The sequence below is a fragment of the Silene latifolia genome, chromosome 5 (genome assembly GCF_048544455.1).
Source record: "Silene latifolia isolate original U9 population chromosome 5, ASM4854445v1, whole genome shotgun sequence".
Lineage (NCBI taxonomy): Eukaryota > Viridiplantae > Streptophyta > Magnoliopsida > Caryophyllales > Caryophyllaceae > Silene > Silene latifolia.
In genome coordinates, this window is record NC_133530.1 from 88,826,734 (window position 1) to 88,841,657 (window position 14,924).

Consider the following 14,924-nt stretch of genomic DNA (forward strand, 5'->3'; position numbering starts at 1 on the left):
GTATTATTTTATCAAGGTATTCAACTAATATTATCTAGTTAATAATTTAGTTGATTTTGGGCTTTATCTTGGGTGTTTCCAAAGGAGATACTCTAACTTGAGTATTAGGACTTAGGAGGATCCATCTATTAGCACAAGAACTACTAAAAAAAGGAGTCTTTTAGTTGTGCCCTTATATTGCCATATTCACTATGTGAGGGATTTTCCCTTCTTTTCTTCTTTATGATTGTTTTATTTTTGTTGCATGCATGTAGTTTAGACCACATAATAAAACTAGTATGTAATTTTATTAACACTAAGATTGTCTTACATGGTCTAAAATTCTAACAAGTGGTATCAGAGCATTGTTACATACATGCATGTAGTCATAAGACGATTTTATGAATTTATGAGATAAATTAATAAAATTTGATATTTTGTTGTTAAAATTAGTTTTATCACAAAATATGGTCTTTCATGTAAATAATCCGGTCTTAAAATAGATATGGGTAGAAAATTTGATTTTTGTAATATCTAGTCATATTTTTATGAATTAATATGGCATAAAATTGAGTAAAAATGCACTAAAATTAATTAAGAGTTAACTAAATCATGTTGCATGTTAATTTTATGCATATTTATTTATAAATAACCATATGCATGTTCTATTCATGAAAAATAGAAATTTTAAATAACCATATGCATGTGATTAATCCGGAATTCGATTTTAAAACCCCTAAGTTTACCTTGACTTTCCATTACATTTTCGTCCTTCCTTTTTGTTTTTGTTTTTCCCTTTTTTATTCGCTTTTTGAGGCGTGCGCTCACCCATGGACGGTTCCAAATGATGATTCATGTCAGCCGACCCCAAATCATTTTGGGATTAAGGCTCTGTTGTTGTTGTTGTTGTTGTTGTTGTTGTAATGTGATTAATTTAGGTACTTTATTGATTTTTATTTGATAAAAATTGGTAAATAATGGTTATTTTACAAATAAATATTGATTTAATTTTTGGGCTCGAAATTTTTAACTTTTTAGCTCTTGAAAATTGTTCCATAATGTAAAATTTTTTATTTTAAAGTCATTTCAATTTTTATGATTTTATTTAGAATTAAATCGTAAAAATTGCCATTTTATCGAGAAAATTGTAAAATTGTTTTAAATAAATTTTTAAAACCAACAATTTTCATATGAAAGACATTTTTGTGAAATACCAGAATGTAAAAAACTTTAAAATTTATTTTTCCATAAATATTTTAATTAAATAGAATTTTTCCATAATAATTATGAATTATTATGTCATTTTGTTAAAAAATATGTTTTAAAATCCATATTATTTCAAGATAATTAGTGAGAATAATTATTTTGATTTTAGACCAGATTAATATGATAAGTTAATTTTAAAATTATTTTAAGAATTGATTATGGATTTTTTAATGGTAAAAAAATTACGTCAAAGCAAACTCAATTGATCGTTATTGGTAAGTTAGACGATTTGGCATGACATTTTTACATAATGCATTTTTATTCATATAGATGAATGGTTTTAGTATTTCAATCATGTAATTTCACCTAATATGGCCATAGGTAGAAGTTGGTATTTCTCGTAATGTAAAGGAATATCGACTTGTTTTGTAATTAATTGCGATTTTGCATCGCCCAATTTGTAATTAATTAATAGTTTTATTTTTATTACAAATTGTATAATAGGTAATTGCTATGTAATTTAATTATTAGTAGTTAAATGAAGCATCCAAAGACGGAGTATTCATAAAGACGATGTTTTCGGAAAGGCGTTCCGAAATCCTAAAGAAGAAGGCCAATTTTATGAAGACTCAAAGGACCAAGGAGTTGGTTTCCGTAGTATAATAGTTTAAGTTAATTAGATTAACTAGGTGGTCATATTAGGACTTGATTATTTTTTTTTTTTATGCATTCATGCCAAATCGTCACTACATGTTTTATTTTTCGTTGTTATCGGTTTAATTGTCTAGCATTCACCTGTTCACTTAAAAGTGATAGACAATTAAATTGATAAGATCTCTCACCTTTATTTGAAAATTGAGATTAGCCTTACCAAATAATAGCACCTATGAATCTCTTCTTCATTAGAGGTAGGTTCGGATCACCGAGGTACACTCTTTTTACTTTGGGTAAGTAGGGTAATAAAAGTTATTACGTGTGAAAATTGGTTGGACTCAACAGGATTAATATGGGTTGAATCGGTCCACCGTGTCCATATTTAATTTTGGGACTAATAGATAGATTTTAAGAAAATTCGTCGACCAAGAGTTCTAATAGAATAATCAGTCAAAATTGTTGACTCACCAAATTTATATAAATATGGGTTGAATCGGTCCACCTTGCCCGTGTTTATATAAAGATGGATCTTGCAATCATTTATATAATTCAGTGAGAGATCATTATATAAATGGGAACTTGTTAAAATAGTTTTACAAGTAAACAAAGAAAAAAAATGTTTAAACGATAAATGTTAATTTTTCCTTTCATTTCCTTTGTAGTAATCACGATGACTTCTATTAGTCAAACCGTCACACTAGCTAGAGATTCATGGCTTCGTTCTTTTATGGACAAATATGTATTAAAAGCCGACGGTAGTAATTTTAAAGATTGGAAAGAACAACTTCGATTAGCTGCCGCAGGTGATGACAAATTACGCTACCTAGTCGATCCCTCTCCCCTTTTTCCTAGTACTAGGCCCACTGTCTAAGGGAGACTTTTAATGAATATCAAAGAGAATCTGCTGCCATAAAAAATGTTTTGATTTTTTGCAATGGATCATCCCTTACAAAGGCAATGCGTCAAATTACGCAATGCTCATGAGGTGTTCTCGAGGCTTTCTACCATGTTTTCTCAAGCCTCGAGGATAATCCAATATGACACCGTAGTCCGTTTATTTGAGACTAACCTCAAAGATGGACAACCCTGAGTTCACACGTACTTAAAATGATTGAGTACGTGGAAACTCTAGATGGGTTGGGATGCAAGATCCCTGATGAGCTTGTGGTGGACCGAGTGCTACATTCTCTCTTAAGTGTCAAAGGATTTTCCCAATTTAGGGTAAATTATAATATGACAAACATGAAGAGTAGTCTACATGAGCTCCATTATTTGCTTGTGCAAGCAGAGAAGGACATGGGATTGAGTGGGAGTATGAGGAGGGATGTACTTGCGATCAATGTGAAGGGGAAGAATAAGTTTAAGAGGAATGCAGGTAAGAAGTCCGTACAGGTAGAGGGCAAAGGTAAGGCTATTGCGAATAGCTCTACCAAGCCTAAACCTAACAAGGGTAATCCTCTTAAAGACACTTGTAACTATTGTAATAACAGGGGACATTGGAGGCGTAATTGCTCAAAATACTTGGATGACATCAAAGCGGGCATTGTGAAGCCAACATGTAATTTCTCAACCGAATCTTTTATGATAGACATAAATTACGCTTCAAATACAACTTGGGTATTAGATACTGATTGTGGTTCTCACTTGTATAATAACTTGCAGGGCCTAAAAAGTGTAAGGAAGCTAAATAAGGGTGATGTTGATCTCCGAATGGGTAACGGATCTAAAGTAGTCGTCGTTTCAGTAGGAACCTATGTACTTAATTTAGCTTTGGGTTTGTAGTTGTTTTTAAATAACTGTTATTTTGTACCGACGTTGTCTAGAAATATAATATCAGTATATGTGTTAGACACATAAGGTTTTGATTTTGTAATCAAAAACAAGTGTTGTACTTTTTCCCTTAATGGGATTGTATATAGCCAAGCTATTTTAATCAATGGTATTTATATTCTAGACAATTACAATGATGTTTATCATTTAGATAATAAAAGGCTCAAAACAAGTGATCCCGATCTATCTTATTTATGGCATTGTTGATTAGGACATATCAACGAGAAACGCATTAAAAGACTAGTGTCGACTGGTATAATTAAACCTTTCGCTTTTGAATCATTTGGCATATGTAAATCTTGTCTTCTTGGCAAGATGACTTGTGCACATTTTCTAGGAAAAAGAATATCGAGCTAGTGAGTTGTTGGGTTTAATACACACCGACGTGTGTGGTCCAATGACAGTCACTGCTAGAGGCAATTATGACTATTTCATTACTTTCACCGATGACATGAGTAGATATGGGTATGTCTACTTAATGAGGTATAAAAGTGAAGCTTTTGACAAGTTCAAAGAGTTTCGGAATGAAGTAGAAAACCAATTAAATAAGAAGATTAAAACATTACGATCAGATCGTGGTGGGGAATATTTAAGCAATGACTTTAGAGATCTCCTTAAAGACTGTGGTATTGTATCTCAATTAACTCCTTCTGCCACACCACAACTGAATGGTGTGGCAGAAAGGAGGAATCGAACATCATTAAATATGGTCTGATCAATGATGAGTCAAACTGAGTTATCTAAGTCATTTTGGGGATTTGCCATTTTATCTGCTATACGCTCACTTAATCAAAGTCCCACTAAAGCAACTGACAAAACTCCATATGAGATATGGAAAGGTAAGGTCCCAAATTTGCGATACATGAAAGTATGGGGTTGTGATGCTTATCTCAAGAGCAAGTCTGACGATAAGCTTGCACCTTGTTCTGAAAAATGTATTTTTGTAGGATACCCTAGGGAAACTTGTGGATATTACTTCTACAATAGTAACGAGAACAAATGTTTGTGGCTCGTGAAGCTGTCTTTCTAGAAAAAGAGTTTATTTCTAGAAGACAGAGTTTACTTCTACAATAGATATCTAAAAGCCACAAGCTGATGTGATAGTACAGGAAAATGTTCCTTCTGCGTCTGACTTAGTTATTGTTCCTTCTGAACCTAGGAGGTTAGAGAGGGTTAGTCGCCAGCCTGATAGATATCTTGGTATTATTGAGGAAGATGGTGACTATGAGGTTTTACTTTTAGAAAGTGATGAACCTAAAACCTACAAAGCAACTATTACTAGTTCTGACTCTAAGCTATGGCTCGAGGCCATGCAATCCGAAATGGATTCCATGTACGATAATCAGATATGGGACCTGATTGACTTATCTAAAGATGTTCGACCTCCTCAGTGTAAGTGGATATTTAAGACTAAAATTGACATGGATGGACATAAATATGTCTACAAAGCTAGATTGGTGGCAAAGGGTTTCACTCAAGTTCATGGTTTACACTATGATGAAACTTTTGCACCAGTTGCTATGCTTAGATCTGTTCGGATAATATTAGCGATTGCTGCATTTCATGATTATGAGATATGGCAAATGGATGTCAAGACCGCCTTCCTAAACGGGTTTCTGGAAGAGGAGGTGTATATGACACAACCTGAAGGTTTTGTGGATCCTAACAAAGTATGCAAACTTATGAGATACATTTATGGTCTTAAGCAAGCCTCAAGGAGTTGGAGTCATCGTTTTGATCATGTTATTAAACAGAATGGTTTTCTCGAAGTGTTGAGGAACCATGTTTATCCATGAAGTTTAGTGGGAGTAAAGTTGTTTTCTTACTTTTATATGTGGACGACATATTACTCATTGGGAATGATGTAGATATGCTTGCTTTTGTTAAAAGGTGGTTAGGAAATCACTTCCAAATGAAAGATTTGGGAGAAACTCAGCGCATCTTGGGTATCCAGATCTATAGGGATAGACCTAAAAGGATATTAGCTTTGAGTCAAGAAGCCTATATCGATAAGATTCTTGACCGATTCAATATGAAAAACTCCAAGAAAGGTTTTCTGCCTATAGGCAGTGGGATTACTTTGAGTAAATACAGTGTCCTACTAAGCTTGAGGATATTGAACGCATGAAATCGATTCCCTATGCTTCCATTGTTAAATCGATCATGTATGCTATGATGTGTTCTCGTCTTGACGTCTCGTATGCTTTGAGTATGACGAGTCGTTTTCAGAAAAATCCAGGTGAGAGTCACTGGATAGCCGTCAAGAATATTCTTAAGTACTTGAGAAGGACTAAGAATTAATTCTTAGTGTTTGGAGGAGAATATGAATTATGTATAAGAGGTTATACGGATGCCAGTTTCCAAACCGATAGGGATGATTTAAAATCCCGGGCTGTTTTTTTTTTTTTTTTTTGATGAACGGAGGGGCGGTTTGCTGGAGAAGTTTTAAGGAGTCTGTGACTGCTAATTCTGCAGAACTAAGACCAGAAAACCATAGTATTACAATTAGAACCTTGGGTGCTAGGAAATGGTCCTATGGTGGAAGATTAATGTTAGTGCAATCTGTTCTAAGCCAATTGCAAAATTATTGGTCAAGAATTTTTATTTTTCCAAAGAGCATCCTTAAGAGTTTTGATGCTATATGTAGGAATTATCTATGGCAGGGTAATATTCAATACAACAAATCTTCTCCTGTTTCATGAGATAAGGTGCGTAGACCTAAAAAGTTTGATGGCCAAGTGAATTTGAATTCGGACTTATAGGACATTGCTCCAATGGGAAAGTATGTATGATGGCTTACCAGGAAAAAAAGACCATTTGTGGGTCCAATGGGGTGCATTCAGTGTATATTAAAATCAGGATTGGTGGTCTTATCAGCCTTCTTCTAGTGCTAGCTGGGCCTGGAAGAAGATTTATTGGGCCTTATTAGTACGAGATAAGGTGTGTAGACCTAAAGAAGATTTTTACCTTTTATAAGATTTGACTTTTTTTTTCTCTCCATTTTAGCCTAGGAGAGCTTTTTTGAGTCATTTCTTTGAGTCTTAGTATAATGCATTCTTTATAGCTAAACAATATTATTATTGTAGTTTGGGAAGATCTATCTTTCCGCAAAACTTTTTCAAAGTTTGGGTAACAGTTTGAAGAATATTGCATGATACTGCATCATTGGAGTTTATGTTTCTTTGTTCTTCTACGAGGTGTATGTATTGTTTCCTTTACAGATTTTGGTTATGTGATGAGTTTGTGGTTTTTTCCCTTGGTTTTCAAAGCCTTTGATTTTTTTTTTTTTGAAAGTCTTTCTTTGTGCCATTTTTTTACTTTTCGGTGGATGTTTTGAAAATCTCTCTGATTTTCTTTTTTTCACTTTCATCCGTAAGGATGTTATAGGTTGATCTTAGATTAACCTAGTTTCTTCTCCTTATCAATCTTGCATAATCGTCATCATTAACATTATCTTTCTTTATCAAAATTAATCTTAGCTGACATACGTCTCTCTAGGGTTCTCTCTGTGGGAGTTCTAGTCTTTGTTAATCTTGGATAATTCCTTCTTGATCAAGGTCCTCCTCTACAGCAGGTGCTTGTAGGTTGGTTTTCTTTCATCTTTAACCTTTAAAGTCTATGAGTAGGGATTGGATTGGTTGCTAGGGTTTTGTTTTTCTGCGTTTTGGGGACGAATTTAGTTAAGATTTGTTCTCGTTCCTCTGCTTTACTACATACATGTCTATTAGAGTTTGTAATAGGCTGTTATGGAACGCGGTAGTTGTAGTAAGGGGAAGGGAGTCATGGGCGGCTTGAAAGGTGGTGGGGTGAGGTGTTTGATTGGGCTATCGAAGGTGACGACGTACAGGAGTCTAGGGCAGAGAAGATAATTATTGGTAAAATTTGGGCATCGAAAGCGATTAATATTCGTGCTGCTATAGATACGATGCTCCGAATCTGGAACCCAGTTGGGCGTGTGATGGGTAATGTGCTAGATACCAAAGAACGGATTTTTATCTTTCGTTTTGAAGATGAGAGGGACAAGATTAAGGTATTGGAGGGACAGCCATGGCACTTTGATAAGTATGCATTGTGCTTCAATGAATCTAATGGTGAGGAGAAGATGACTGATACCCCGTTGTTCTATCTTCCAATTCGGGCTCGAATTTATGACCTACCCATTAAGGGACGGATAAATGAAGATAATTTGAGTCGTCTGGGCTCACAGTTGGGTAGTTATGTTGGTAGGGATGATTCCGCTTTTCCTGAGATGGAACGAGCAGTTCGAATTCGAGTATTACATGATGTCAGAAAACCACTTCGATCTTCTGTTGAGATTCGTATGCCGAATGGGAAAGTGACGGCGTTTGACGTTAAGTATGAGAGAATGCCCATGTTTTGTTATGGGTGTGGTGTGTTGGGACATGGGGCGAAAGATTGTGAGGACGGACCGTATGAAGAGGAGGAGCTAAGGTTTGGGGATAAGTTACGTGCATCACCGTGGAGGGGTGGTAAGGCGGGTGTGACGGAGGGGAAGAAGACTAGTAGGGATTTAAGGCCTGAATTCGAAGAGGAGTATAGACGGAGCGAAAAGGAGATGATTGAAAAATTACAACGTTTTGCTTTATCCAATACTCAGAAAGTTAGATTGGGGAAGACAAGGGTTGAGCTGGGGAGTATAGTTGATGAGGAGGCAGGATTGGTTAGTTCAGGTTTTGTGGGGACGGATAAGGCATCTTTGGGGGAGGGGCAGAATAGGGTCACGCAAGGGACTCCTTCGACTGCGCTGGTTATGACAGATGAGGAGGAAACGGAGGTTAGGAAGGGTAATGTGGAGGAGCGGTGTTCTGAAGGGGGGACTGATATGGTGGTTGTAGGGGCAGGGGTTGACGTGGGACTGAATGGTGGTGGTGTCGTGTCGAGGTATGGGAAGAAGTGGCAGAGAATATTGCGACAGGAGGGTGGGAATAGTGTGAATGCTGAACAGGTTCTTACCAATTCAATGTTAAATGAGAATCAAAAGAGGATTAGGGGTGATGACGAAGGGGGGAAGACAAATGTCTCGAAGAAGTCGTTGATTCACAGGGATGTGACGATGGTAATATCTGAGGCGGAGGTTGATTCATTTCAACCCCGCCGGGCCCAATGAATCTCTTGAGCCTTAACTGCAGGGGGCTGGCAACCCCGCTGCAGTGGGCGGATTAAGGAATTTGCTCCGTCGGAAAGCGGCTAGTATTGTATTTTTATGTGAGACGAAATTAAGTAGTAAAGAAATGCAAGGTGTGTGGGGGAAGTTCGATGGTTTTACTGGGGTGGCGGTAGATAGTATGGGAAGGTCGGGTGGTCTCGCAATGTTATGGCGTAGTAATATTACTTGTACTCTTCGGTCTGCTTCTGTACATTATATGGATTTTGATGTGGAGTTCGATGGGGAGAAGTGTCGTATAACTGGTTTCTATGGTTGGCCTGCTATTCAGGATAGACATCTTTCGTGGCAGCAGCTTCGTATTCTGGCAAGTCAATCACAGGAGCCTTGGCTGTGTGTGGGCGATTACAATGAGATTATGTATTCTACTGAGATGAAGGGTGGTTCTAGAGCTCAGTGGCAAATGAACAACTTCAGGGATGCAATTGACGATTGTGGGTTAAGAGATCTTCCATATGAAGGTTATGAGTTTACTTTTGATAATGGACAAGCTGGCGATGATAATAGACAATGTAGAATTGATAGAGCGATGGGTACAGATCTGTGGTTCGATAAGTTTCCCTATGCTAGACTGGTCCATCTGGATCGTGAATGGTCTGATCATGCGCCCCTGAAGGTTGTTTTCGATAAATGTGTGAGTGAAGCTAGCGGGCTAAGGAGGCGGTTTAGGTTTGAACATATCTGGGTTGGGGAGGAGGGATGTGAGGATGCTATTCGGAGGTAATGGGATGATAATGATGTTGATGTCCTGAAAACTATTTCGAGATGTGCGCAAGAATTGCAAAAATGGAAGGGATTGAATATAGGTAAGATTGTTAGAGATATTAATGCTAAGAGAAGAAGATTAAGAGAGCTGAATGAGAGTACACGAAGTGTGCGGTTGGTGCGTGAGAGGCAAGGGTTGGTACGGGATATAGCTAAGTTGATTCGGCAGGAGGAGCTTTTCTGGAGGCAAAGGTCGAGAGCTATATGGCTGAAAGATGGAGATAAGAATACTAAGTTTTTTCATAGAAAGGCGACACAGAGGAAGCAGCGGAATTATATAGGTCGTTTGGTGGATGACAATGGTGGCGTGAGGGTTACCACTGGTGCGATTGCTGATGGCGCATTATGTTATTTCTCTAATCTGTTTGCTTCCTCAGGACCCGAGGAGTTTGATGGGTTGTTAAGCGGGGTTGAGGGGCGGGTTACAGAGCAGATGAATAATATACTTCGAGCTAATTACACTGAGGTTGAAATTGTGGAAGCTTTGAACCAGATGCATCCGCTTAAAGCTCCAGGGCCGGACGGTATGAATGCTCTCTTTTTCCAAACATACTGGCATATAGTTGGGCCTTCTGTGGTTAGACAGTGTTTGAGTATTTTAAATGGTGCGGCCTTTCCGAGCAATTTTAATAGAACCCATATTGTCCTCATTCCAAAGAAGAAGGCTCCGGACAGGATGGTGGATTTTAGGCCAATAAGTTTGTGTAACGTGGTTTATTAGATTGTCTCAAAGGTGTTAGCTAATAGATTGAAGCAGTTTTTAGGAGATATAGTGTCAGAAAATCAAAGTGCCTTTACTTCGGGTCGTCTAATAACTGACAATATTCTTCTTGCGTTTGAGATGTTCCATTACATGAAAAATTCAAGAGGGGGTGGTGGCCACATGGCATTGAAGCTCGATATGTCCAAAGCATATGATCGTGTGGAGTGGGTGTTTTTAGAGAAAGTGTTGCTGCGTATGGGGTTTGATGGGGTATGGGTAGATAGGGTGATGAATTGTGTGCGGACGGTGTCTTATGAGGTAGTGGTGAATGGTGAGCTGTCTAATCCTATTTATCCAGGGAGAGGTTTGAGGCAGGGCGATCCAATTTCCCCATATTTATTTATTTTGTGCGCTGAGGTTTTATCTAGTCTGATGAAACGCGCGGTGGAGGCTGGCACTTTGCATGGAATTCGAATTGCTCCCACGGCGCCTGTTATCTCTCATTTACTATTTGCTGATGATAGTATCTTCTTTGTTAAAGCAGCTGAGTCGGAGGCTAGAAAGGTAATGGATATTTTAGCACAATATGAAAGAGCTTCAGGTCAGGTCATTAACTTCGATAAAACGACTGTGTCTTTTAGCAAGGGGACGAGGGGAGACAGAAAAGAAAGGGTGGTTGCAGTACTTGGGGTTCGGGTGGTAGGTGTTCAAGACCGTTATTTGGGTCTGCCCACGATAGTGGGTCATTCGAAGCATGTGATCTCAAAAGTTATCCGGGACAAGTTGAGTAAGAAGTTGCAGGGATGGCGTGGTTTGCTGCTCAGTAAGGCAGGGCGGGAAGTGGTGATAAAGGCAGTTGCCCAATCGATTCCGACATATGCCATGAGTGTTTTCAAGCTGCCTGCTAATTTTTGCGATGAATTACGTTCACTTGTATCCGGGTTTTGGTGGGGGGCGGATAGGGGTAAGAGGAAGCTGGCATGGGTGGCCTGGGATCGTCTGTGTCTTCCCAAGTCGAGAGGTGAATTGGGTTTCCGTGATTTTAATAGGTTTAATATTGCACTACTTGGTAAGCAGGCTTGGCGACTTATGACTGAGAGCGAATCTTTAATGGTACGGGTTTTGAAGGCTAAGTATTTTCCATCGACAAGCTTTATGGAGGCAGAACTTGGTGTGGCTCCTAGCTATACTTGGAAGAGTATTTGGGAAGCGAGGGATGTGGTTAAATTAGGGGCGTGAAAGAGAATTGGAGATGGGTTAGACACGCGTGTTTGGGTGGATCCGTGGTTGCCTAGGACGGCTTCAAAAATGGTGTTGACAGCTCGTGGAAACTCTGATATGGAGATGCGAGTTTCGGACCTCACACGGCCTGAAACGAATAGCTGGAATGCTGATTTGGTTCGCGCGACCTTTCTTGCATTTGAAGCGGATAACATTCTGAGTATCAGGCTGGGTGGGAACCATTCTAGAGATGTGTGGTGTTGGGAATTGACAAGGGATGGTAACTACTCTGTGAAAACGGCGTATGGGGCACTGTCGAAGGGAGGTGGGTGTCAAGAGGAACAATCGGATTACTCGAGCGAGGAATGGTTATGGAAGAGGATATGGAAAGTTCCGGTTTTACCTCGCATTAAAGTTTTCTTTTGGCAACTTTGTAACGATGCTATTGCTACAAAGAATAATATAGCTAGAAGGATTCCGGGGACTATGAATGGCTGCCCTATTTGCGGGTATGATGTGGAGTCGGGTCTTCATATTGTGCGAGAGTGTAGTTGGGTACGGGGTGTATGGGGTGGCCTGGGGGTGGATGTGTTGTCGGGTGTGAAGTTCGATCGTATAAGGGACTGGATAGAGGCGATGATGAGGGATAAGGGTATGGCGGAATGTGTGGAGTTGATGACGGGAAGTTGGGCGATATGGGAAATGCGTAATAAGGTTGTTTTTGAAGGAGTACGGTGGAGTGTGAAGGGTGTGCTGCTCCGGGTGAGGGAGTTTGTTGAGGAAATGAGAGGGATGTCAGGTTCAGAGGGTGTGGAGCGTGAAGTGGTGCCTCAAAGGTGGATTAAACCAAAGCCGGGTTGGGTGAAGATCAATGTTGGCGCAGGAACAATGGTGGGTGCGGGCTTGGGTCTGGGTGCTATTTGCCATAATGATGAAGGGAAGGTTTTATGGGGTGTCACGGTCCAGAAGGAAGAGATGCGGGAACCGTCTATGCTCGAGGCTGAAGAGATTCTTATGGGTCTTCATGAGGCGAAGAATATGGAGATATCGGATGTTGAAATCGAAAGTGATTGCTTGACAGTGATAGAAGACTTGCGCAAGCGGAAGCAAGGCCGTAGTGATTTATATCTTATTTATGATGACATTTATTCGCTTTGTCCTTTCTTTAACTCTGTTGAATTTTCCTATGTTAGGCGTTCTAGTAATAAGGTGGCTCACGAACTTGCTCATGTAAGGCCGTGGTTGCCTGGTAGGCGTTTTTGGGTCGATGTACTTCCGCTAAACATTGCCGAGTTAGTCTCTTTTGATTGTGTTAATGATATTTAAATCCCTTTTGGAGCTTTTCAAACAAAAAAAAAAAAAAAAAAAAAGTATCGTCACAAGTTTATGACGGGTCATATTACCCACTAAGTTAGATAAAATAAAAAATAAAGTATCTAAGAAGTTATAAATAACTTGTCTTTGTCTAACTACCCTTGTAATTTTATTTAACCTGTTATAAGCTTGTAACGAAATATTATCCATTATATATAAAAATTTGGGTAAAAATAAAAGTTGAGTCGTCCTAATTCCTAAACAAAGGTTGAAAGATGACCAAAGTTTTGATTGGTAATTTTACATGGTTTTATAATGACTGACAAATACAAGAAACAAGAATCATGCATTGACGAAAGACCGCAGCTTTTCGAGTAAAAAAAGGGGACCGCGATGACAAGTGAAATTGACCAAAGCATGTCACTTATATTTATGCACTCAATTTTTTTTTTTTTTTTTTTTTTTTTTTGATTAGGAAAGAAAACTAGGTTGATCCTCTAGGATAGGACCAACCTATCTCATCCTTTCGAATGAGGGAGGTAAGTTGAAGCCACCGGCTATCAAACCACCTCGAAAGAGTTGGACATGAATGTCCAATAGAAGCCCTAATACGTAAAGGCCCAAAACAGACCTAGCCCAACAACAGATACGGATACCGTTTAAGTTTCGGGGGCGTTGTCCCCGAACCCCTAAACCAGGGCGCTTCGCCCCTGGATCCAGACTCGGTGACCTGACAACAAGACCCCCGCATAGTTATTCGAAGCGACGGTTAACAGAATCAAGGCACAAACCCAACAAGATGCTTAGAGAGTGACAAATGATTGATTTCCATCTACTCATGTGGGTTTTATTCGACAGGTGACAAACTTGTGACGGACATTGTCCGAATTTATAATAAATTTTATGGAGCACTTCACCCCCTACCCTATTACCCCTTTAAAACAAATCAGACAACCGTACGGACCATTGTACAATACAAGATTTTATTGTTCCTTCAATAATTCTACAAAAATTCTTAGTTTAATCTAAATTATCTCATTTATTTTATATTGAATAGTGTTTGACCCGTTTAGAGAGGAGAACTGATAATTTTATTGTAAGAGTATATTCATCATACATTTGTGTAAAAAATTGCACAAAGAATTCATTTGTGTTAAAGTAGGTCATGGGTTTGTTCACAAAAAAATTGCTTATTTGATTATAATATACAGGTAGGAAGGAATAGAGTCGAAGCTAAACTCATAAGTTCATTATTTAGTTGAATATAGATATAGTTTTCATACACGGAGTATTTGAATATATTTCACATGGTTTTCGAGTAATTTCTAATATTCAGCTTTATTTTTTTTTTTATTTTTTTTTTTAGGTAAGAAAACTAGGTTGATCCTCTAGGGTAGGACCAACCTATCTAATCCTTTCGAATGAGGGGGTAAGTTGAAGCCACCGGCTATCAAACCACCTCGAAAGAGTTGGACCACACAAATCAACCCAAAAAAGGAAATAGGGAAGAAAACCTGAATAATCCGAATAAGGAAATAGGAAAGAAAATGGTGAATAGGAGGAAGTATTATGTAAACATTGTACTCATTATGATACATCATACTCCCTTCTATTCCAGATAACCGTTCCATTGTTCATTTCCGTCTAGTCAGATAACTGTCCCATTATCTATTTTTGGTAAGTGTTGTGTGGTCCAAATTCAATTTCATTTCCGTCTATTCACATAACTGTCTCATTGTCCGTTTTGTGTGGTCTAAACTCACTTTCTTAATTCTTGTACCATCTTCGTAATGGGACGGTTATCTAGAATAGGAGGGAGTATGTAGTATTAGGTCCTTTTCTTTCGGCTTGAAAGAGCTAAACTGAACAGAATTTAATGGAGTTAAACTAAACGGAATTTAATGACGGTGAACTGGAATAAGAGTTCATTTGTGAAGAAATGAGCTAAACTTCATCTATATTTAAATTCTATTTAACACTAAAAAAACGTAATTTACCAATTTTATTCAACTTCCATTGAAGCCTTCATCTAATTTAATTACTCCAATCCAATTTGGAAGAATTTGT

General features: G+C 38.3%; 1 protein-coding gene across 1 annotated transcript; it reads left to right on the forward strand.

Moving 5' to 3' along the window:
- The first annotated feature begins 3,081 nt into the window (after window positions 1-3,081).
- LOC141655729 (uncharacterized) lies at window positions 3,082-11,561 on the forward strand. The gene is made up of 7 exons (XM_074462793.1): window positions 3,082-3,214; window positions 3,330-3,343; window positions 3,502-3,594; window positions 7,517-8,746; window positions 8,820-9,574; window positions 9,620-10,196; window positions 10,341-11,561. The coding sequence occupies exons 1-7, from the start codon at window positions 3,082-3,084 to the stop codon at window positions 11,559-11,561; spliced, it is 4,023 nt and encodes a 1,340-aa protein (XP_074318894.1).
- Window positions 11,562-14,924: the final 3,363 nt, after the last annotated feature.